At 46.7% G+C, this 25,461-nt stretch overlaps 1 protein-coding gene across 1 annotated transcript; it reads left to right on the forward strand.

The window, feature by feature from the left end:
* Positions 1–2,818: 2,818 nt before the first annotated feature.
* LOC125939921 (male-specific histamine-binding salivary protein-like) lies at positions 2,819–17,428 on the forward strand. The gene is made up of 5 exons (XM_049655452.1): positions 2,819–2,833; positions 4,771–4,943; positions 8,476–8,555; positions 14,185–14,271; positions 17,086–17,428. The coding sequence occupies exons 1-5, from the start codon at positions 2,819–2,821 to the stop codon at positions 17,238–17,240; spliced, it is 510 nt and encodes a 169-aa protein (XP_049511409.1). The 3' UTR covers positions 17,241–17,428.
* Positions 17,429–25,461: the final 8,033 nt, after the last annotated feature.

The following is a 25,461-nucleotide window of genomic DNA, read 5'->3' on the forward strand; positions in this document are numbered from 1 at the left end:
TTGTTACGCTTTTTTCAGTCTACCAATAGTCATTCTACGGAATGTACTGTAAGCGTACGCATCGTTGAGTTTTAGGGGCGAAGCTCCTTAGTTTGGTGGGGCTGTCCCTCCTCTGTAGTATTAGTAGTAGTAGTAGTAGTCGTCTTCGTAGTAGTAGGTAGCCACGTCTACTTTTATGAGAAAAGAAATTCCGAAAGTTGTGTCCGTAGCGCGGAATCGAACCAGGGACCCCTCGCTTCCGAACGTGCGGCGCTAACCACTACGCCACGAAGCTCACATGGACACACACCACGATGACAATAAATACCCAACATTAACGAAAGACTGCGCGTTTCTAACGCGGTTGTGCTAGCGCGTTACGGCCCGTGTAAGAGCTGGTGTAAGACGCTATGGCCTCTCCGCCTTAATGCCGTATTCATAAACCTCCTCGACTTGAACTTGACTTGCCACCGCCTGGGCAGCGCGTTCGAAACGCGCTGGCAAGGAAAGGCGGTGGCAAGTCAAGTTCAAGTCGAGGAGCGTTTATGAATACGGGGGTTATACTCTCTCAGCAGTCATGTGATGGCGTCGGCAAACGCGGTGCACGTTCCGGCATGTGTAAACGGCTGCGTAAGACGCTGTGGCCGCTCCCCCTTACTAGAGAGTACTGCACGTTCTAACGCATTTGTGCTAGCGTCCCCTTAAGCGGGAGATGGTGCAATTATAATGAAGGGCGCTGTTATAAAATAGGAATGACGTCACATATGGCGCGTGTCATTGGTGGAAGTCAATCGTTCGATTTAGTGCGGCGAGACTGGGCGAATTACACGGCAGATTCACGGTTTACCGATGATTCCCTCCGGAGCTTCGCCAACTCATCATCATTCACCCCGTGGATATGCGGTGTTTTTTCTTTAAACTTGCCCACAATTCTTGAATGTCACAGTGATCTGAGGGGCATTCAAAAAGCAGCAAATAATCAAGAATCTTCCTTAATATGCTGGCATAATCACCTTTGTCATATAGGTACATTGTTCTGGTCTCTTTTTTCTTTTGTCTGCTACTTTTGGTTTTAACACTTGTGACGACAGTCAGGTGGTCACTATTCCCGGAATAACATTTACAAAATTCACCATATTGGTGAGTTGCAGAAAACAAGGTCCAATGTATAGCACCACGAGTTGGATCGATAACATATTCCGCAAATCCGAACGAATATATGATATTTTTCATCACCAAGTTTAAGGTTCCACCTGCTGTGTACTCACAAGTTCCGTCACGTCAGCATGAACGTGTGACAAGAATAAGCCTCAGAAGCACTTTCAAATAAAGTCTGTAGCGTGGTGACAGACTAGTTAGGAGGCCGGTAGAAAGCTCCGGCTGCGTATCAAGAACTGTCTGGCAAAGTAATCTTGCACCAGACTGATTCCACATCGTCATAAGCTATATTTAGTTCAAATGAGTTTAAAGAGCGGCGAACTAAAAGAAAGACGCCACCACCCACGCGTGATCTATCTCTTCGATAAGCAACAAAGTCTTCCGGAAACACTTCGCTGCCTATAACAGAAGGATCCAGCCACGATTCAGTCCCAGACTATATCGGCTTTCCACTGAGTAGATAAGAGCAGTAAGGTCATAACTTTATTAACAACACTTCTACAATTCACTGTCACTGTAATCAGATCAAGTACCTGAGCCCCCTTTCTCTAGTTTGGGTCATTTATTTTTCACGACTTGAACGACTTGTTATTTTTCTTTATCCACTTAAACGTCTTACCATTCACAACTAACTTATCGAAGCTTAGCCTGATGCGATTTTTTTCATCGACTTTATTGACCGTAGCATCTTCCCAGAACCTTTTCCGAATATCTCTTGTTTCAGGTGCAAATCTTGTCGACACTGCATGCTGTTCTTTGAGTTTCCTAGCATTAGAAAGAACGTTGGATTTTTCTTGTGGGATGTAAAATTGACGATGATCGGCCTTTCTTCATTTCGTAATAGCGACCTATACAGTGTGCTTTTTGTACCGACTGCAATTCTAAGCCTAAGTTTTCTTTACAAATGTTCTTGAGCAATTGTTCAGACTGTTCGCACGTTTCTGATTCGGTATCATCGACCCCATAAAAGGCTAGGTTATTTCTGCTGTTTCTGTTTTCTGAGTCAACAACGCTTTTGTCTTGCAGTTGTCTAACTGCTTTAGTTATCGTCCTAATGGTACTCTCTTGCACATTTACTGTATCTTTGAGCGTTGTGATCTGACCTTCTGTCGCGCGCCGTTTGCTGTTAATTTCTGCTGTCATTACTTAATGCTTCGCTAGTCTAGTGTCAATGGCTCTAATTTCACTCAAGATTGTGGTTTAACCATCTTGTAAGCTTTTGAACAATTCTGGCTCCTGGGTACTCAGTGGACCGGGGTTTAACTCAACATCGCGAAAAGCAATAATAACAATACTAGGTACAGAACCCTGTGGCGCGAAAAAAAACGAAAACGTTAGCTACGAGACACGTTCGGCAATTGTTTTCGGGCAAACAGGCACAGTACTTGTTGGACATGAAGCCGACAGGGCACACAATAATCTACAACCACCATAGGATAATTATGACTAACCTGCCGCAACAGAAGAGGCGTAAGCTGCATGTCGGCGAGCGTGCCGGCTCCAAATCCCACGCAGCCAACGTGTCGCTCGATTAAATAAGTTTGTTCGGTGTCACATGATTTTCGTCATCCGATGGTGATTTGATGATGGTCCCTGTAGATAGTCTCGTTCTTTAACGGCTTGGCGTTGATAGCGATCGGAGGCATGAATGGTCCATCGGTCGCTGGTGCCATCAATAACGATGCCGTCAATGAAGGTAAGTCCTGAGCGCGCGTGACTGCTGGTCCTCCTCGGCCGACACCGAACTTCGGCGACGCTGCAATGGCGCCAAAAATTAAAATTAAATTATGGGGTTTTACGTGCCAAAACCACGATCTGATTATGAGGCACGCCGTAGTGGGGGACTCCGGAATAACTTAGATTGTCTGGGGTTCTTTAACGTGCACCTAAATCTAAGTACATGGGTGTTTCTGCCTTTCGCCCCCATCGAGATGCGGCCGCCGTGGCAGGGATTCGATCCTGCGACCTCGTGCTTAGCAGCCCAACACCATAGCCACTAAACAACACGGCGGGTCTGCTGTAAATATATGCGCCTGCGTTTGGCTCCCCGATACTCGATTCGACGTTTCATGCTTACAATTCGTATTCGAAAACGTTGATATTTACACACCTCTAGTGGATATGCATCCCTTCATTTGCACAAGCCTTAAGTAGATTCCATTCGCATTAATTGCAACACGAAACGAAAACAACTAATCCGAATGCCTGAACCACGTAATTACATGAAAGCGTTAAGTGAAATTGATCTGCAGCCTGGTCGTGCGCACGGAATAGCGTCAAGTGAAAGTTTTGGAGCACTAATTAGGTCGCTGCTACAAACGCAGGTGAAATCGCAAAACGTAACAACGCATACGAGTCGTAACAAGGCATAGGAGGCGTTTGAATTTCTTACCATATTAGCTAGAAAGCAAAGTACGAGGAGTGGAGTAAAGTGATCTCACACATTTCATGAGCATACCGGTTTTCGTAAGTCAACAAGGATATAGCCGTATTCATCGATCTTCAAAGATTGATCTCTCGGACAATGACGCACTTGATCTCGACGCCCCGACCGTTATGTGTAGGGTAGAACTGACGCGGCAAAAGAAGCAGCGAGGCGCTATTTGCCACGCATGCGGACACACTAATCCCAGACCAAATGCGATAGCCGGCCTGAAAAGATTATCCCCTCTTGGTGTGTTTACAACTTCCAGACCATATGAACGTTGTAAATATACGCTGAAAGAGCTGGATGTCTCTTTTTTTATGTCTTAGCTGCATAGGGGTGTTCCACATTTGTTTTCGAGCGGTGACGGCAATGTGTGGCGGTATGGTCGGCATCAAATGTCAGCCAGAGGAGAGCCAACAACGTAGTCTGAATCACAGCCCTGAAGCGGCCGTCTGACCGAGCTGTCGGAAACCCGCAGCCTGGCACCAGCGGCGGTTCCGCGCCCTTGCAAGATACATGAACATGCCTTTGATATAACGTAGGATGCCCAGCTGCAATATGGCGGAGCGCTTGAAAAGACAAGATATAGTGAAGCATTTAGAAAGTCCGGGGTAGATTTCGGGCCATGGCAAATCAGACCCTTGGGACTTCCTAGGGGATGTCAGAAACCTCACCGAGTTCGATGTACGATCTGTTCCGATTTGCATGCATCTACAAATGTCTTTTTCTTTTGTGGTACCTTTGTATGCGGTGATGCCCCGTCAATTGGCATGCTTGTTGGCGTTTTCTTTCAAATCCTACTAATGTCATTGAATTTTATTGAGGGGTTGTCTGTGAATTGCTGATGGTTCTACTAGCCATTTATTAAAATCCTGGATATTTATGGGAAATTGATCAAGGACAGCAAGAAATCCGAATACAAAGATCCCACAACGCAGTTACTTGCAGGAAGAACTGATCGCTGAAATGCGACATTACTAAAAAGCATTAACAACACATAACAAAGGATTATTACAGTCGCCTCTACAACTCCTTTCGCATTTTTGTAAAATGTCGTGCTTTTTTTCGGCCCATTATTTGGACAATTTGTCCTCTGTCGGAAGGGATTGAAAGTGAGATGTCAGGGTGGGGTAAACTAAAGGTGACAGTCATTGTAATAATGTAATCTATCTGTTATGCAATGGCTCACGTGTCCTCTGTTCCAGCTCCTAAACCAAAAAGAAGATACAAGGTACTTTCTCCTCCAGTCAACGTTTCGCGATAAACCACATTTCTGGGGACGTAACTTCAAGTGTGTCACCGCTCGACATACTCCTCGGAACCCGAAGGAGAAGACAGCTCTGTCTATCTTCCAGTATGTGGGCGTTCACAACTTTACGTGAGTACGGAGAGCTTTCTATTCCTCCTTTCCAATCTGACCCGTAATCTGCAAATATACGGGATACGTGGCACTGTTTTCAGCCCACCCTGCCATCAACAACGTTGACGCCTCGGCGAATGGCGGATGCCACGCAGGTTCCACTCTGCAGCGTCGATATTTTGACGACCCCTGGTAAAAATACACCGTTTGTCAGGGAACCGAGTGACCTTATGGCGGTCCACAAGTGTAAGAATAACGCAAGTGACTGCATTATTAGCTGCCCTTATGAAAAAGATTTCCGGTGATTATGAATGGAAGCAACAGGGATGTTCTCATAAGGTCAAGTGTTGTCGAACAGCAGGAGCTTGGTGTGGGCGACTTGTAATACTTAAAGAATAATAGCGAAATATAGATGAGACAAAGTAGCAGGGTAATAATAAAAGTTGTCGCAGTTTCACCTGAAAGGCGAAGCATCAATTGCAATAGCAAATTTGTAGAGAGCTATACGGAGTAATGATAGTAGCTTTATCAGCTGTATAAACTTGGACATGCAGCAGCACCGGCAACACGCAGAACTGTTGTCGACGCCGTCGGCGTTTTGCCCGCGTTCGCACAAAATGCGTGCGGCGTTGGTGACTGCTGCCGGAGCCTCTAATATAAATAGGCACTTGGTGCCGCAGCTTAACGTCGCCTCCCCCCCCCCCCCCCCCCCCCCACGGCCGTTCGTGCGTCAGAAGAAGGCGCATTTGCTCTACATATATGGTGATTGTAAAGGAGGAAAGAGACGCCTACTTCTGCAGCCCTTAAGGGAGCACGGCACAGAACGGGCGTTTGTTCTCCGCCGTGCGTTCACTCCCCGTGAAAGCGCGCGTCCCTCGCGCCCTTTCACTCGTGCATATAGCGTTCGGCGGCGCGCGCGACGATTTCATCTCCATTGACGTCATACGGAACCTCACGGCGACGGCGACGCCGACGGCAGAAATCTGCTTTGGAGTGTCCATATAATTGCTATCGCAATAATAAAAAGTTGTCGCAGTTTCACCTGAAAGGTGAAGCATCAATTGCGATAGCAAATTTGTAGAGAGCTATACGGAGTAATGATAGTAGCTTTATCAGCTGTATAAACTTGGACATGCAGCAGCACCGGCAACACGCAGAACTATTGTCGACGCCCTCGGCGTTTTGCCCGCGTTCGCACAAAATGCGTGCGGCGTTGGTGACTGTTGCCGGAGCCTCTGATATAAAATAGGCACTTGGTGCCGCAGCTAAACGTCGCCTCCCTTCCCTCCCCCTCCCCCCCCCCACGGCCTTTCGTGCGTCAGAAGAAGGTGCGTTTGCTCTACATATATGGTGTTGGTAAAGGAGGAAAGAGACGCCTACTTCTGCAGCCCTTAAGGGAGCACAGCACAGAACGCGCGTTTGTTCTCCGCCGTGCGTTCACTCCCCGTGAAAGCGCGCGTCCCTCGTGCCCTTTCACTCGCACATACAGCGTTCGGCGGCGCGCGGCGACGATTTCATCTCCATTGACGTCATACGGAACCTCACGGCGACGGCGACGGCGACGGCAACGGCGACGGCGACGCCGACGGCAGAAATCTGCTTTTGAGTGTCCATATAATTGCTATCGCAATAATACCAGAGTAGCGCGTGGATGACTGACATTTGGCGAAGAAATGCTGCTTAAACGATAATGTGAAGTATGGCTCGTGTACAAAGACCAGAGCGTGCTGCTGCAAGAATTACTTGTCAAAGAGCGCGGAAAGAAACCGTCAGCATTGCTTGAACGGTACTGGCTTGAGTGTCTCAAGCTATATTGGAGCGAGATTGGTGGATTGGTCAGATAATTGTGCAGGAGATAGTTGTTTCGTTGCAGAAAAATTACCTTTCAGGGTTTTCGCAGACACTGGGCTCCTTTAAGAATTTCGAGGGGAAAAATGTCCCTGAAATCAAATGCTGTGCCTGTATTTCATCGTGTCAAAGGGTCAGGTGTGTTCTTTTTGTATGTAAATAGGAAGGAGTAGACCAACACGACAATATAATAGAAACAGGCATGTGCTACGGCTAAGTACCGCGTATATAGATTGGGAAACCGCGCTTGTGGTGTGGCCAAAGAATGATGGAATCCCCAGGCTTTGTGGGGACTACAAGGTTAAAATAAGTTTGGTCTTAAAAACAAATCATTAATCACCAACTTTCCACGCAAGATGACACGTATCAAGCCAATCACAGGCGACAAAGTGTTCCGGGTTCTTGACCTGTCTGCTGCGTATCAGCCGGTACCGCTGAATCCCGACTCTCCACCATTCTTTTACTGTAAGCACCAGCATGGGGTTGTTTCACTTTCAGTGCCTTCCTTATGGTGTGGCATGTGCACCCGAAATATTTAATTCTATGATTGACGAGTCACTGCTTTGAAACACGCGGGACTTACTTTAGTCACACAACGAATGCCGAAGAGATTTATTCCATGGAAGCGAAGGTAAGGGCAATTTTTGAGGCCCAGCGTCCCAAATTGAAAGCATACTTCGGTATGCTAAATTTGGCTGTAAGTGCATGGGGAAAGACGTAAGTGTCGCCGAGCCGCCATATTGGCTTTTGAAGAAGGATAAGACATTGTCGTGTGCGAAGGAACGCCGCGATACTGAAATTATTGGGTTTTACGTGCCAAAACCACGATCTGATTACGAGGCACGCAGTAGTGGGGTACTCCAGAAAATTTTGACCACCTGGGGTTCTTTAACTTCCACCTAAATCCAAGTACACGGGCGTTTTCGCATTTCGCAATGCCGCGATACTTTCGCAGATGCAAAAAAGCTAATGGCTAACAAGCAAGGCCGTCACGTGCTATGACGTTGACTAGCCAATAGGAATGCTTTGTGAGGGGTCGTCCGATGGCGTATAGGAACCATCATATTTCATGAAACTTCTGAGGGAGAAGAAAGGCCTATTTCATTTGCTTCGCGAACCCTCACAGCAACGAAAAAGAAATACGCGCAGTGCGAACGTGAAGCATTAGCCTTGATACTTTGACTTCAAATTTTACAGCCAAGCTGTATACCTCTACCAGCCAAGGAAATTTTCGTGTCGTTGGCGTAAGCAAAAAACGCCCGGCTAACAATTGAATTGAAAGAGAAAATGAGAGCGAGAGAGAGTGCGCGCGTCGCGTGCACTCTCTCTCTCTCTTGGGAGAGAGAAAGAGAAAATGAGAACGAGAGAGAGAAACAAATTGTAGCAGTACCAACGAGGCAACGCGCAGAAGTGCTGCCGATGCCTACCGCGCTTCTCCGTTTCCCCGCATTTGCGCCGAACCTGATTATTTATTGTTTATTGATTTTGGCCGCTCAGTCATACCACCTTCCAAAAGAGCGCCAGAGTAGCGCTAAGAACAGGGCATAATTTTAATGAAGAAAAACATTACTGTTCATCACTCTTTACGAATACTAAATGTGCACCATTAATTGAGTACAATATTTCTGTCAGACACTGGTGAAAGCAAAGGAAAGGTATTTTGAAGTATTTTTGTGTCATATTTCACACCGCTGCATTCCAGATTCACAGTTTCAAAGGAAGTGAAAGCTGTTACCCAATATGGTTACACAAAGCCGAATGCACTTGAATACCACTTGACGGGTACGTAGAAGAAACGATCTATGTCAACGTCACTTCTTGTTATGACGGCACTTATGCCAGACTTCGTCTAGTCCATTTTTCTCATTCCCATACGTTTGTACCAGATAGGAGTCTCATAAGAGAAAAGCTATGTCGGAAAACTTGATGAAATTGGCTTCTGTTTACAGTATACGGCTCTTATATAAAGAGACTCTTTTATAGCGCTACTGATTACCCTTGAATTATTGCATAAAGACACGTGGACTCATTTTAATGCCTAAAGTGGCCTATCAGGTCTTTCTTTTTCTCTCTCTCTCTCTCTCGATAGTGTGGAAAAAATTCAGTACACTGGCTTTATTACCAGCTACAGGTATTCCCTTTAGAGTGGGCAGTACAAAACAAAATTATTTTAGGATTCTAAGAATCGTAAATATGCGCGGTGAATATTGGAATTCTGAATAAAAAGGTGAACCCTTCCAGTTCGAACCAAAGCGGTCTATTCAAAATGAAAAGAAGAATAGTTGATTCTTGTAGTCATCGAATATTTTTTTTTCGTTAAAAATGTGCGATTAATAAATTGTAGCTTATCTGGGTGGGGCAATAGCAATTTTTCAGCACCGGCTGTATACTGGCTGCTTGAAAAGGTTACAGTTACCACAAAGCAGTCGCACAAGCTCCGACACAGCAGCAACCTGTCCTATATATTATAATCTCTTTCAAGTGTGGGTTTGAGTGAACATGCATAGCTTTTTTTTCGCGTGTGCGCACAAGACACGGGAAGCATGTTCGCATATAATACATTTTAGTCATTTTAACCCTGGATGGTAGAAAATGAAAAAAAAAGAACTTACAATCTTTTTTCTGCGTGTAAACTGTTCTGATTACATAAAGCGAGACCATGCGAACAATTACTGTTACAAAAGTGAATTTACTGGGAAAAAAAGTTTGCACCGTAACAAAAATGGGCTTCACTGCACGCAAGTGACTGTATGCTCCCAGCATAACATGCAAACAATTTTACTGATCACATAAAGCGAGGTCACGCAAACAACTTCTGTCAGGAAGGTGGTAGGGAACAAAATTTTAACTCTGTTACAAAGGTGGGCTTCACTGCACACAAGTGTGCGTATGCTCCCAACTGCACTCTTCAACAGCTACTTGCGCCAATTTTTGTTAGCGCCACTTTCGCGCAGGAGCTCATATCGTCTTCAGGCCTGCACGAAAAGCAGAACAAAAATCGCTGGACGAACTGATGGCGTCCTTCGTCTTGTCTTTATTATTATTGCGATATCAATTATATGGACACTTCAAGCGAATTTCTGCCGTCGCCGTCGCCGTGAGGTTCCGTATAAAGTCCAAGGGCGATAAGATCGTCGCTGCGCGCCAAATGCTGTACGTACGAGTGATAGCGCGCGAGGGATGCGCGATTTCACGGAGAGCGAAGGCACGGCAGAGAGCAAACGCGACGTCTTCCGTCGTACGAAAGGATGTGGAGGGATGGGAGGGAAGGTGACGTTTAGCTGCGGTACCAAATGCGTATCTTGCGACCGGGCGCAAGGGGAACTGGCGACTCAATCTCCCACGCGAAAGGAGGAAAGCGGGAAGGCAGCGCGGGAGGGAGGGGGTGCGGCTTCTACTCTGCCAACAACTGCGTAGTTGTACTCTGCACGGCTGCGAGCTCTCGCGCGCACCGTATCTTGAAAGCGATTTCCACACGGCTCTTGCCTTTGTATGCGCTGTGCTTTCGCCGCTCAGTTTCCGTTGAATTTATAGACCACACGAACCTTCGCTCGCTGCTGCCGCCGCGCTTGCTCACGCCTGCGTTTTGACAGTGGGTACCTGCGGTCATCGAGTGTGATCTATTCACGTTCGCTTGTGCGCGCGACACCATGCTATTCAGTTAGTAAGCGAATGTTTCCAAGTTTATGCAGCCGATAAAACTACTATCCTTACTCCGTATAACTCTCTATCAATTTGTTATCGCAATTGATGCTTTTTTCCGAGTTTGCGCTTGACGAGCTGAGATGGTGTCTCGTCCTTAAATGGTTAATGCGTTCTTTTACAAAAAAAATATAGTTGATCCCTCTTCCATAGGAATCGGTAAAACACGAAAGTGAAACGTGTCTTCACAGAAGCTGTTGCATGTTTGCTTCGGGAACTCACGGTCCGCTGCAGCGATTTGCGGGCCGGCGACCATGTTGCAGGTTTTCTTAGCGCGTGGCGTCCTGTTGGCGAGCGCCGTCCTGCGAGCGACTGGCTTCTGCGAAGATACGAGAATTTTGGTCCGGCTCCGTAGTGGCTACGGCAGCCAGTCAAGCTGCGACGCGCACACTTGCAGGGATGTCAGTGGCGGTGTTCGCACCGTGCGCCGCGAACGCATTCTCCTTCACGCTGGCGTGTCTCTCGCCGAAGCAAAGCGAGATTCGCCCGGTGACGTCGTTGCCTTTCTGTGCCTTTTAGCACAGCAGTTGTCTTAGGGGGGTACCATCGCAAGTGAAACAGTAGGCGATGCACTGCTGATGCACGTTGAAGGCGCAATCCGCAGGCGACGAGGCGCCACAGGTTAATCGGACGCTAACTGCCTACATGAGGCCACACAAGTACATGAATTTGTCTGATCTTCATGCTTGTGGAGTTGTTTATTGCATTTTATATGCCTTCATTATCGAAAATTTCAGAGCAATCTATACTTTTGAAGTGCAGAAGACGCTGCGAACGCGCACAATCGCTACAAATTACATTGATAGAGCACTGCACGGGCCGATTTTTGCGGCCCGGGCCCGGCCTGGGCCCGTTTTTCCATTGGGTATCATTGGGTATCGAGCCCGATCAAAACTTTTATGGCGAGACCCGGGCCCGGCCCGGGCCCGGAAATAATCTACGTTACCTGCCCGGCCCGGCCCGCCACCCCTTTACCTTAAGCCCGAGCCCGGCCCGAGACCAAAAAATACATGTTTTCCAGAGTTGAGAAGCCCGGGAATAACTCGCAGAAAGCCGAAGCCCGGCCCGGGCCCGCGTCAAAAAACCCGAGCCCGGCCCGGGCCCGGGTCAAAAAGCACACGCCGTGCCCGAGCCCGGCCCGAGCCCGTGAAAAAACTCTACCCGGCCCGGCCCGGCCCGTGGGCCGGGCCGCGCCCGGGCTTTCGGGTAAGCCCGAGCCCGTGCAGTGCTCTAAATTACAACGGTTCAGCTTGTTGAGGCGGCCGAATCGAAGCCCGCATAGCGCCTCAATGCACTGACTTGTCCGCGATAAATTCATGAGGGCGTTTTATGTCACCTGTCGGTGTATGCGTCCGTGGCGTAATGGTTTAAACATCGGGCTTCTCTGCTAGAGGTCCTGCGTTTCTAATCCTGCCATCGGGCGATTTTTACAGCGAAGTTGTTGTAGGCTAGGTTCCAGGAGATCGTGGCCGGCAATTGAAGTAGATAGATCAATAATTTCAGACGCGTAGCGCCACCTTGTTGCATCGTATGAAAACGTGGGGATGGCGGTGTTTTTAAACTTCGGTATCGGAAAAATCTTGTGCACCACACCGCGCTTTTCGCAGGAACTTATGTTTGCGTCTTCATTACGTGGCGTAGCTCACCCTGCTGGGTACGTGAGCGCGTCAGCGCTAGTACGCGCGCTGCGATTGCCGTATCCGTCCTGAAAAAAAAACGTCATAGTCATAGTCGTGAAAAAAAAACGTCGTGCCCCCTTGCGGCGCCGGCTGAAAATTCCATCGCTCCAAAGCGTAGCGCCACCTTGTGGCGCTTAGTGAAATCTCCGGGGTTTCGCGGAGAAGAGGGAATGGGCGCGGCGGCGGCGGAAGGAGACCACCGACGATGGGCGGGCCGTGGACGCCAAGCGTAAGCGTAAGCCCGCCAAGAGTAAGCCCGCCAGGACCGCGAGGCGGAAAGAAATGCGAACCGTCCATGTGGCCCCGATCCCGCAAACTTGGAACGTTTCACCGGAGAAACGGTCAATCACCACATACACAGCTTCACCGGTCGTCCACCTTCACAGAGTGGAATGGCACTGAATTTTTTATAATGTTATTGTATGATTGTTTATTGTATAATTGTTGTATGAAACTCTATGCACGATGCTCTTTATCCTATGGCTACACCGCGGTGGAGCCTCCACTGCGCTGTGGCTACCGGCGCGCTCCCTGTCGACGCTCGTTAATGTCACGATGCAGTAGGCCGCTTCACCGCTCCTAGATGGCGACGCCAGAGCCGATCACATCCGTTGCCGGAAATCAGTCGTGAAACCCGGCATAAAACTCTTTCGTGTTAAAAAAGTCGCAGTTTCGCCCGAAAGGCGAAGCATCGATTGCGATATCAAATTAGCAGAGACATATGAAGTAAGGATAGTAGTTTTATCGGCCGTATAAACTTGGAAACATTCTCTTACTCACGGAATTAACAAGCATGGGGTCAGCGCGCACAAACAAACATAAGACATCACATTCGATAACCGCGGACACTAGCTGTTAAAACGCTGGCGTGAGCATGCGTGGCGGCAGCAGCGAGCGAAGTGACCTTCGTGCTGTCTATTGCTTCAACGGAAACTGAGCGGCGAGAACACAGCGCTCACAAAGGTATGAGCCGTCTGCAGACCCATTTCAAGATACGGCGCACAGACTGCGCAAAGTACGCAGTTGCTGGCGGAGAAGCCGCGCCCCCTTCCTCTCGCGCTGCCTCTCTCCCTGCGCGCGAGATTGAGCCGTGATCGCTAGTTCCCCTTGCGCCCAGTCGCGAAAGACGCAGTTGGTGCCGCAGCACAACGCCACCCCCCTTCCTCCCTCCCATCCCCGCACGGCCTTCCGCGCGACGGAAGACTTCGCGTTTGCTCTCCGCCTTCCTCCCCCGCGAGCGCCAGATTGAGCCGCGATCTTCGGCTCCCCTCGAGCGCTTTCACTCGCACATGCAGCATACGGCGCGCGGCGATCAATTTATCGCCGTTAGACTTTATACGGAACCTCAAGGTGACAACCACGACGACGGCGATGGCAGAAATGCGCCTGGAGTGTCCATGTAATTGTTATCGCAATAGTATGGTTTTCCTTTCGTCAGGTATTATCTCGACAGCAATCTGACAAATTTCGATAAGGCCTCATTTACAAGCACCCCTAAAGAGGCTCATTTGCCACTTGCTCTTGCAATCTGCTCCGAACCTGTTGCAGGCGTAAAACAAGTTTCGGCATTCTGTCTCACGCTTGACTCGCGCTTTTCTTTTCAATTGAATAAATGAATATGTAGCTATTCATTTAAACATCTAAATTGACCTTTTCTTAAGCATTCTATTTAACTCCTTTAAAAATTTTCCTTGTAGGCACACCCGAAATCGCAAATTATCTTCGAAGGATTTTAGACTCAGAAGAGCAGTAGTAGGTCACTGTAAATTCCGATATTGTTGATGTCGCTTGACATAGGGGAAGATTAATTTATTTATTTAAAATGTATTTATTTATTTATTTATTTATTTATTTATTTATTTATTTATTTATTTATTTATTTATTTATTTATTATTTAGTGATTGGTTGGTTGGTTTATTGATTGATTGTCGCATTATTATTACAGTAACATGTCTATTTATTATAACATGCAGTTCGGGTAGTAAATTATTTCCCGCCTATTATTGCTGTCTATTTTTACTATTCACAGGTAACAGGATACTTATTGAACTTGTCATGTTCTCCAATGGTGGTACCTGCAATCTCCTGAGCGTTCCGTACCTGGGTACAAAATTGGGTGCGTAATCTTACTCACTCCGCCATGGCAACCTCTATCAGCAGCTAGTGAGTTTCCTCAGTGGGAAATACAGAAACCTTCTTTCAACTTGGCTCTATGTTCAAAGGCCCGCTTTGTGTCCAAGGTGCTAGAATTTCTAGAACACGTGCATTTCACGTGCTATGGGAACGCGGAAATGCTGCCTCTTCACCTCTCATGGGCCGGCGCACCAACTTGAGGACGTTCTGGGACGATCCCTTTCGGCAATACTATCGCCTCGGCTATCAAGCGCACGCTGATTGGCTGGTTGAGCAAAATTGGATGAGCCAATTGGCTTGTTGAGCACTACGTCACGCGAAGGCGATGGTATCGCCGAAAGTGATCATCCGATAATTACGTCCCCTGTTTTCTGCATACAGATTCCACTTCGCGCACTCCATATGCCAGCACTTTCTTGACACGTGACTTTCTTGACACCTGTTTCGTAGAAAACTCGTGCATTGACACAATTAAGCTTCTTCCGAGGCCTGCCTTACAGTGCTATATTTAAAATACAACTTAATATCATCAAAATCAGTACACCCCTTCCTACCCTCTCATTCTCTATTTGTTTTGGTGAAGACCCCACCCATTATGTTGCCCTTGGCCCACCCCTGACATCACAACTGAGGTTATAGCTTTTTAATGGAAAACAGGGATTAGCCCACTGCTGTTAAAATCGGTCTAGCATTGTGTGGATTCGAGAATTTCGAAGCAATAACTGACAGTATATGCAGTCAACGTTTGAATGAGGATGTATGCAGCGGCAATTTGAAATAAGAGGTAGCAGAATGTAAGAGAAAGCAAAGCACAAGGGCACTCTATCAGAAAAATCTGGGTTCACATTCCAGAACTATTTAGAAGCACTAACATGGACACGTTCATCATTGGCTCGGTTGCCAGTGCTGGAGGCCGCGGGTTATTAGAGCAAGTTATAGTTAACCCATTTGTTACCCTAATCAGGAAAACATTGTTAAATAATCCATGGGCAATGAAAAGTGATAACATATCATTACACGAGATTATCGTATACTTATTTCATAAGAACACGAATATCTGTAGTGAACTATGGGGTCAATAATCACGTCTCTTGGCTTGGATAGTTATGAAAAGATTGAAAGTGCTTTATTACAGAAGAGGAGGCACAATTGACATCTGCAGGCTATGTATATAGGGGCTGTGCCGAACTGCATTTCGTTGAGTGAACCCCAATCTGTCATCGTGACCAAGGCTTTAAGTCAGTTCGCTAGTTATCATTTGCGCTAAAACTGTACTGGGCGAGTGGTTGATGAGTCTCCCTAAACCGCCCTGAGCCGGCAGCTCTGTCTACCGTATTTGGCGAATAAAATCGTGAAGCAATGTGTATTGGTAGCGCGTGCTTTGTAAAGCGTGTACGGCCATTCACTCAATTGCAAATGCGCAGCAGTGCAAGATTAAATTATTCAGGCGCGGCAGGGGAGCCACAGTGCATGGACGAGAGTGTCGTAATGTTGGGTGATCGCCATTTCGCTACAGAGTACTGTGTGTAAGCAGTATTTGCGTAAACCATGGCGATGAAGACCTCGTGCGAGAGCAAAAGGGTCTTGCTTGACAAGGGGATAAGCGGGCTGCAGCTGATTAAGGCGTAGTGGACTTGAACAGAAGAGACTTGTTTTATAGGGCATTTTGTGCACGCCTCTACCACAGCCATACTATTTAATGGTACATGGAACACATATTTGCAGTCATAGGTCAAACAGTATTTGGAACTCTGACGTTAGGAATATATATATATATATATATATATATATATATATATATATATATATATATATATATATATATAGCGCATGAGAAGCACTACATCACGGTTATCTTTGGTGTATTTACCCAACTGTTACGGTCCGTGGATCGACCTTTTCCACAAAGGTCGGTCCATGAGTAAATAAACCAGATAACAGCGAAGTAGTGCTTCTCGTGTGTATATATATATATATATATATATATATATATATATATATATATGTGTGTGTGTGTGTGTGTGTGTGTGTGTGTGTGTGTGTGTGTGTGTGTGTGTGTGTGTGTGTGTGTGTGTGTGTGTGTGTGTGTGTGTGTGTGTGTGTGTGTGTGTGTGTGTGTGTGTGTGTGGTGTGTGTGTGTGTGTGTGTGTGTGTGTGTGTGTGTGTGTGTGTGTGTGTGTGTGTGTGTGTGTGTGTGTGGTATATATATAGCACTACTTCGCGGTTATCAGGTTTATTTACTCATGGACCGCAACAGTTGGGTAAATAAACAAAAGATAACCGCAAAGTAGTGCTTCTTCTCATCTTTATAAATATGCTTGGACCACTGAATAATCTTTTCACTATGTACCTGTGTGCGCGTGTGTTACCTAATTAGCTACGCAGATCAGATTCCAGATACCTAGGCTGTGCTTGCTAAGTCTCCGACAGGATGCGCCTCACGATAGCCTGCACGTTTCCCTAGCAGCAATGTTTAATTTATATCGCCGCATGCCTGGTCCGTAAGCTTTTCTCCAAGATAATACACTCTCAAGCAAAATAACTTACATATACATTTTCTTTGGAGTAGTGTTGTGAACAGTATTTGTTCTTCAAATTTTATTTTTCACTGTCACCTAGAAGAAGGCAAAATCATAATTTGCTAGCAAGCAATTCTCCGTTTAATAATTTGAGTGCCGCTTACTAGTGTCAATGAATAATAAACTCTATTATAAAAACAAGTGTCAACTTTAAATCTCACAATATTGCTCATGGCGCCGCAACTGTAATGCACCCGCTTTCACCCAACCGCTTTCAGGATGCGAGCTTTGGGTCATCGAGAGCAGCATTGACAAAGTCCCTGCCTGCTGCCTCTTCATGTTTCGTCTGCTGTGTCCAAAGAATGTCCTGTACAACGTTTACGACAACACGTGCAAGAGTGTCCTGAACCGCAGAAAAGCACCGAGGAAATGAAGCCGAGGATACAAGAGACAGATGGAGGAAACTGCCATTCGCACATACACCTTATAGATATGCTCCGACACATGTATAGTTTTCTACATTTTACATACATTTTACGCTGACAAGTGCGGCAATTTGACGTGGTTGGCAGAATTGCATGGTGATAAATGAACGGCGCAAGGAATAACGCAGGCTCACACAATAAAGGGACAAAACAAACGTTGTCTTCAAACCAAGTTTCATTTCGAAACGCAGCTTATGCGGCTTATCCCATTTATCTCACACGTGCAAGTCAAAACGAAATCAAAACAAAGAGAAACTACAAAGACAAGTGAGTACCCCAATGTTTTGTATAAGAGTAGGCCAAAAGGCAATTTCATGGTTACAAGCATAACAACAGAAACACACAACCACCCACGAACAGATTCAATGCGTTTAACTAAATACTATAACACATTTAATGTTTTTATCGCGTTTTGCGGCTTAGCTATTTGCCCGGCAAGACGCGCAGACCCCCACTATGCGACCCGCATGACCCATGTATTTTAACCCACGCCACTGCGGACTACTCTGTCTCCGGGATCGAAACAGTTTTAAGCACACCATCCGGGGAGTCGCCCAGTTTTGCCATTACCCTATCTTCTGGATCGGCTCACTTGGCGAGAAATCGACTGAGCATACGGGCCAGACCCCAGTAAACAATTTGTAGAAAGGTTCGCTTTATTACAGAATTGTAAGCGAATGCATATAGGTACTCTTTCTGTTCCATCGCGTAATTCTCCAGAAAACAGAGGCGGACACCAACGCATCTATAGGGTTAGTACTGATTGCTCTGTATAATCATATTTGTTATATGAATGATGTGACGTTGTGCCAGCTACTCGTCAAAAAGCAGCTGCAGATATACGGTCACCATCCGCGGTCAGCAAATTCCGCGTCCGTTCGCAAAGAAATGTTCACGTTAGCATTGTAGAAAGGGGACCGCATTGTACAGCACACGCGCAAATATGGCGGTTGAACAGTGCAAGCTTTAGTCAGCTAGTGAGCTTGACCAGCTCGGACTAGAAGACCACTAGTCAGCTTGGAGGCTGACTAGTGCACCGCCACGGTAGCTCAGAAGCTATGGCGTTGTCCTGCTTAGCACTAGGTCACCGGTTGAATCCCAGCCGCGGCGACCGCATTCTGATGGAGGCGGAACGCAACAACACTCGTGTCCCGTTCATTGGGTGCACGCTCAAATGCCCCAGGCACTCAAAATTAGCCTGGAGCCCTCCACTATGGGGTCCCTCATAACCCGATGTATACTTTCAGGACGTTAAACCCCACAATCGAATTCTAAACTAGCGTAGGCTAGTGGTAGGATGGAACTCATAAAGGAACTTCTGAAGACGAAGAAGGGGTTTCCATCGGACAGCAGTAAGCAATAATATCCGCCAAGATTGACTGGTGACTTGGTTCTTTTACAAATTTGGCGCAGCCGACAGGATTGACTGTAGTCGGTACATAGCCCTATCGGGTATGTACCGACTAGCCCAAGCCTCTACGGTCTTACCGAATGTTCCACGCGCTCTTGAGGAAGCCCTGTTCTCGTGCTGTCGAGGAGCCTTTTCCTTTCAGAACAGAAGCGCGTCAAATATCAGATGAAGTGCTCTACATTGTCCAATTCATTGGACTATGTGCAAGATGGACCAGCAGCACGGTCGACCTTAAACTGCCACGCTGGAGTGGAGGCCGATCCTGTTCTTATAGGAGGTTGGCTTCCACGTGGCTGATCAGCAGGCTGATCGGCCCTGTAGGCCAGCAGCTCAGATGTTTCACGAAGCGGATTGGCCAGGACACGTCCGTAAACGGAAAGAAAAAAATCACTTATTGAAAATAAACACTCATCGGGTCCTAGTTTCTCTGGACCAAAATAAAGTTCTTGCCATGCCACGCCATATCGGCATATCAAAGAATTCAGCTGTGTCATGTACATACACGAATCTATAAAGAACGTGCCATGTGAATGCCCTCAGTACATGAAAACCTGACAGAGGTTGACTGATGCTTTTGCCCACCTCGACAGCCCAACCTTTGTATAGAACTGTTCATAAATGTTCACTTTTGCAATACGCGCATTGACATTCAACCACTGCGAGAAAAAAAATTCAAAGCTTGTGTTACTCATCAGGACCTTCCTTGCTTCGATCCCTTAGCAACAGGAAAAACACGCACTGACGTCATCGCTCAGGACGCCGTAGCACGCAGCACCCTGCTGCGGACACACGTGTTTCCGTGAGGGCACCGAATCCGCACTGGGAAATTACTCTCCTTCGTAGGCAGATCGGTTGTTAAGAAAGCTGGCTGAAATTCCTGAACATGTCGACGTCCCTCAACGTTCACAGATTCACTGCTCATTAATAAAAAGGCCCCTCGACAAGCATTGTCGGAAATATTGGTTATCCACACCGGTTACGTACCATACCGTGAACAGCGTTTCCTGTTTCAACCACACAAAAGAAAATTGATCAAGAGCGCCAAAAGGACGAGTTGGTATGGAAGCATGGCTAATTGGAAGTGCAAACTACTGGGACACAAGCGCTACGTCCCGTAGTGCTGTATAGACAGTAGCGCTGTGTTCTATCTTTCTCGTGCCTTTGGTTGTGTCCCAGTAGTTCGCGCTCCGAATAACCACACACAAAAAATTGGCGGCGCATACATCCTTTGAAAACGATTGGCGACATTAACGTCATTACCAATCTTTCCTATGATGAGTTTGTAGTTGGTGATGGCTATGTTTTATATTGAAAACTGAACCTGGCAACGTTCAACACGCGCACCATATCGAGGGAGGCTAGCTTAGCAGGGCTATTTGAAGAATTATCAGGTATTGCCTGGGATATTATTGGCCTTAGTGAGGTTAGGAGAACTGGTGAGGCTTATACAGTGCTGACTAACGACCACGTCCTCTGCTACAGAGGTCTTCCAGATAAGAGAGAATTCGGGGTAGGATTTCTAGTCCCTAAGGACATAGCGGGCAACATTGATGAATTCTACAGCATTAATGCGAGGGTAACAGTCCTCGTAATAAAGCTGAATAGGAGGTATAGAATGAACGTAGTACAAGCCTATGCCCCAACCTCCAGTCACGACGATGAAGGTATACCACAGTTTTATGAAGATGTTGAATTAGCAATGAGAAAGGTGCACACTCAGTATACTGTAGTCATGGGCGACTTCAATGCAAAAGGGGGGGGGGGGGGGGGGGGAGCCAGCAATTGGAAACTACGGCATTGATTCTAGGAAAGCTGGAGGAGATATGTTGGTAGAATTCGTGGAAAGGAATAGGCTCCGAATAATGAATACCTTCTTCGGGAAGCGCAGCAACAGGAAGTGGACCAGGAAAAGCCCTAATGAGAAACAAGGAATGAAATAGATTTCATACTCTCTGCCGATCCCAGCATAGTGCAGGATGTAGAAGTGTTAGGTAAGGTAAAGTGCAGTGACCATAGGTTAGTGAGGTCTAGGATTTCTCTCAATTTGAAGAGAGAAAGAATAAAATTAGTCAAGAAGAAACAGGCCAACTATAGAAGCAGTAAGGGTAAAAGCAGACCAATTCAGGCTGGTGCTCGCAAACAAATATGCAGCTTTAGAACAGGAAGATGAAGACGACATAGAGGTAATGAATGAAACCGTAACTAGGCTGGTCTCAGAAGCAGCAATTGAAGTGGGAGGTAAGGCACCAAGGCAACCAGTAGGTAAGATCTCCCAAGTAACAAAGGATGTGATAAAGAAACGGCAAAACATGAAAGTGTCAAGCTCGAGAGTCAGATAGAATTCGCTGAACTGTCGAAACTGATCAACAAGAAGAAAGTAAGGGATATTCGAAATTATAACGTGGAAAAGATTGAGGAAGCAGTAAAATATGGACGCAGCATGAAATCAGTGAGAAGAAAACTTGGCATAGGACAAGGAAAAATGTATGCGCTGAAAGATAAGCAGGGTAATATCATCAGCAATTTCGATGAAATAGTAAAAGCAGCGGTAGAATTCTATATTGACCTGTACAGTTCCCAGAGCAGCCAAGCTATTTTCATTCGAAGTAGTGAACAGGATACAGAGGATCGTTCTATAACTAGCGATGCAGTTAGAAGGGCTTTGAAAGACATGACCAGGGGAAAAGCTGCTGAAGAAGATGGAATAAGAGTCGATTTAATCAAAGATGGAGGAGATATCATGCTTGAAAAGCTTGCGGTCCTTTATACGCAATACCTCACGACTTCAAGTGTACCAGAAAACTGGAAGAACGCCAACATTATACTAATACATAAGAAGGGAGACGTTAAAGAATTGAATAATTATAGACCCATTAGCTTGCTTCCAGTATTGTATAAATATTCACCAAGATAATTTCCAATACAATCAGGGCAACACTTGACTTCAGTCAACCAAGAGAACAGGCTGGCTTCAGAAAGGGATATTCTGCAATGGATCGCATTCCATGTCATCAATCAGGTAATAGAGAAATCTGCGGAGTACAATCAACCTCTCTATATGGCTTTTATAGAATATTGAAAAAGCATTTGATTCAGTAGAGTTACCAGCAGTCATAGAGGCATTGCGTAATTCACGGAGTACAGGAGGCATACGTGAATATCTTAGCAAATATCTACAAGGACTCCACAGCTACATTGGTTCTCCACAAGAAAATTAGAAAGGTACCTATCAAGAAAGGGGTCAAGCAAGGAGACACAATCTCTCCAATGCTATTCACTACATGCTTAGAAGTATTCAAGCTCTAGACTGGGAAGGCTTAGGAGTGAGGATCGACGGCGAATATATCAGCAACCTTCGGTTTGCAGATGACATTGTCTTATTCAGCAACAATGGTGGACGAATTAAAGCAAATGATTGAGGACCTTAACCGAGAAAGTGTAAGAGTGGGGTTGAAGATTAATTTGCAGAAGACAAAGATAATGTTCAATAGCCTGACAAGGGAACAAGAATTCAGGATCGTCAGTCAGCCTCTAGAATCTGTAAAGGAATATGTTTATCTAGGTCAATTACTCACAGGGGACCCTGATCATGAGAAAGAAATTTACAGAAGAATAAAATTTGGTTCGAGTGCATACGGCAGACATTGCCAAATCTTGACTGGGAGCTTACCACTGTCGTTGAAAAGAAAAGTGTACAATCATTGCATTCTACCGGTGCTAACATAAGGGGCAGAAACTTGAAGATTAACAAGGAAGCTCGAGAACAAATTAAGGACCGCAGAAAGAGCGATGGAACGAAAAATGTTAGGCCTAACGTTAAGAGACAGGGAGACAGCGGTGTGGATCAGAGAACAAACGGGGATAACCGATATTCTAGTTGACATTAAGCGGGAAAAAGTGGAGCTGGGCAGGCCATGTAATGCCTAGGATGGGTAACCGGTGGACCACTAGAGTTACAGAATGGATACCAAGAGAGGGGAAGCGCAGTCGAGGTCGGCAGAAAACTAAGTGGGGTGATGAAGTTAGGAAATTTGCAGGCGCGAGTTGGAATACGCTAGCGCAAGACAGGGGCAATTGGAGATCACAGAGAGAGGCCTTCGTCCTGCAGTGGACATAAATATAAGCTGATGATGATGATGATGATGATGATGATGTTTTATATTTTATGATAATGATTGTGATGAGAATGATGATGGAAGTAACGAGTCCGAGACAGATGTGATATGTGCAATTGTAGAGCGGTAATCAGAGCTTGGCATATAGTATCTCTAATGGTTCTATATACATAGATACCTTGTGGTATGTACGCGTTTACCCACTGGCCCGAATTGTCTACTAGGCCAGACAGCAGTCAGCAGCAAGTTGCGTATTCGGACACATACCAAATGACGGATGTTGTCTGTTTGGCAAGACAGCAGCCAGCCCATATACCGAGTGGCCCCAAGCTAATAGACAACTGGGGTCGCTGCGTATGTGCGTGATCCAGACGTGATTGCACGAGGCTCTCGAACAAGTTCCTAAGAATGCAAATCCAATTAAAAGTACGGTTAATTATTTTTACTGAATCTAGTTTCTGACCGAAAAGTGGTCAGTGACAGTAAATGTGCCCAGAGAGGTAAGACGGTGATCGGCGCGCTACTGCGAGCCCACGTGCAATCAGATGCAAGAAGCCTCGCTCAAGTAAACGTCACTCATCAACTTGCCGCCCGAGCAGTATTTCTATTTTTTTGTTCCTATTTTCATCTTCATTGCCTGCTGCTGCGCCCAAAATGAAATTCAAGGAAGGGGACGCGGGACGCGCAGGGTTAAAGTGAGTAACTTCACTGACGCGAACGCGGTTTAATGGCTATCCAGTCACCTTTTAATGCAATTAGCTTTATTAAGGTACTTCACGCGCTTTCCGTGGCCTGTCAGTCTGTCTGTCTATCAGTCTACCCATCTATCTGTGTCTCTAACCGTCTTCCCACCATCTTGGGTCACTGGTTAGGTATGATGCGCTCCCGATTCCATGATCTAATGGGTAGCGAATCGGGGTTCTGTGCTGAAGGAACAGGGATTGAAATCAGCCCTTGCACCAGCTTGGGTCACTGGTCATGTGCCGCTGTTTGATGTATCTCTTTCGTGCCAACTTGGGTCCCCGAGTATGTGCCACGAAAGTCCCTCAACTCTTTGTCCATTCTCATATGACATGCAGTGCGCAATAATGGGCGTCTGACGTCATTAATAATCTAAAGGTGTTTATTGGGCTTTTAGGTGTTTAAAGGTGTAGTGAAGAAGAGAGACGCTAGTGGGTCGAGCGCTCTCGCTCAGCAACGGCTCTCGTGCTTAGAAGCTGTGAGGCGCAGCCGCAGGAACGCGCTGGTGGTGCTCAGGCAAAACCTCGTGCAGTTCTTGCGCTATGACGCGGCGAAGCGGAGGCGCAAAACTCGGCGTTGGCGCGTGTACCGGCTGCGGCTGTGCAAAATCCATCAATGAGAGTTGCCGGGCAACTTCCTCGCGGACGAACGCCTTCATTTCTGCGAGCAAAGCTGTCTGGTCGGACATGGCAGCCAAACCAGCGAGGTAGGTGTTCGTCACGCGGTAGAGATCGACGGGTCAGATATCGCTGCCTGCGGAGTTCTTTATAGCTCTGGCACAGTGTGACAATTTCGGCCACAGAGCGAGGACTTTTGGCCAGCAAAATGTTAAAGGCGTTGTCTTCTATGCCCTTCAGGATGTTTCGGATTCGATCAGACTCCGCCATGGTCGAATCGACTTTCCTGCATAGGTCCAGGACATCTTCAGTATAACTGGCGAATGAATCGCCTGGCTGTTGAGCTCGTTCTCGCAAACGCTGCTCGGCACGCAGCTTGCGAACAGCAGGGCGACTAAATACATTGGCGAGGGAAGTCTTAAATTCGGACCATGTCTGGAACTCGGTTTCATGGTTGTTATACCACAGGCTGGCCACTCCAGCGAGGTAGAACAGAACATGGCTCAGCTTGGCCGCTTCGTCCCACTTATTATGTGCGCTTACCCTGTCGTACGCCGTGAGCCATTCGTCCACGTCAGTGTCGTCCGCTTCAGTGTAGATAGGAGGGTCGCGATGACGAGGCACCCCGGGACACGTAGTGGGTGCGGGAGGAGGCGTTTGATGGGAGGCGCCTTGGGGCATGGTAGATGGTAGGGTGCGGGACCGGAGTTCCAGGATGATTGTCTGAGGGTACTCAGCACACTCCACCAATTCTAAAGGTGTGTATTTGGAAGAGCTCGGAGCAGCGCAACGTCGACGGGCAAAGCAGTCACAGCTTCTAAGCACGAGAGCCGTTGCTGAGCGAGAGCGCTCGACCCACTAGCGTCTCTCTTCTTCACTATAATATTAATTAAAAAATGTCGCAAGTTTCACTATCTCCTATCGCTATCTTCGTATCACTATCTTCCCTTCTTCGCTTCCACCAATACTCTAAACGTCTCTTGCTTAACTCTACTGATGAGCGGTTGATGCTTCCGTTCACTTTAAACCCAAGCGCTTCTGCCAGGTGTGCGTTACTGTTGTACCATAGTACGTGCCCGTCTATCATCAAGGCGACAGGAACTCCCATTGACAGGGGTAACAGTTTGCCAATACCGTCTGAACAGCACTAATTGCGATTTTTTCACGGGAAATTGTCAAAAAATGCGCTTTTTGCGAGTGTGCAGACGATTGCGCGTCTTACATCTTAGTTGCAGTACTCAAAGGCGCAAGGAAAGAAAATGGTTTGAATAAAAGTGGGGGTTAA

Source organism: Dermacentor silvarum, chromosome 9 (genome assembly GCF_013339745.2).
Source record: "Dermacentor silvarum isolate Dsil-2018 chromosome 9, BIME_Dsil_1.4, whole genome shotgun sequence".
NCBI classification, from domain to species: Eukaryota; Metazoa; Arthropoda; class Arachnida; order Ixodida; family Ixodidae; genus Dermacentor; species Dermacentor silvarum.

What these genes read in the sequence shown, in the direction of transcription:
- LOC125939921 (XM_049655452.1), top strand. An exon ending in GTGGGCGTTCACAACTTTAC is followed by an intron (nt 4,944 to 8,475) that starts GTGAGTACGGAG and finishes GCTGCATTCCAG; the next exon opens with ATTCACAGTTTCAAAGGAAG. An exon ending in ACTTGAATACCACTTGACGG is followed by an intron (nt 8,556 to 14,184) that starts GTACGTAGAAGA and finishes TACTATTCACAG; the next exon opens with GTAACAGGATACTTATTGAA.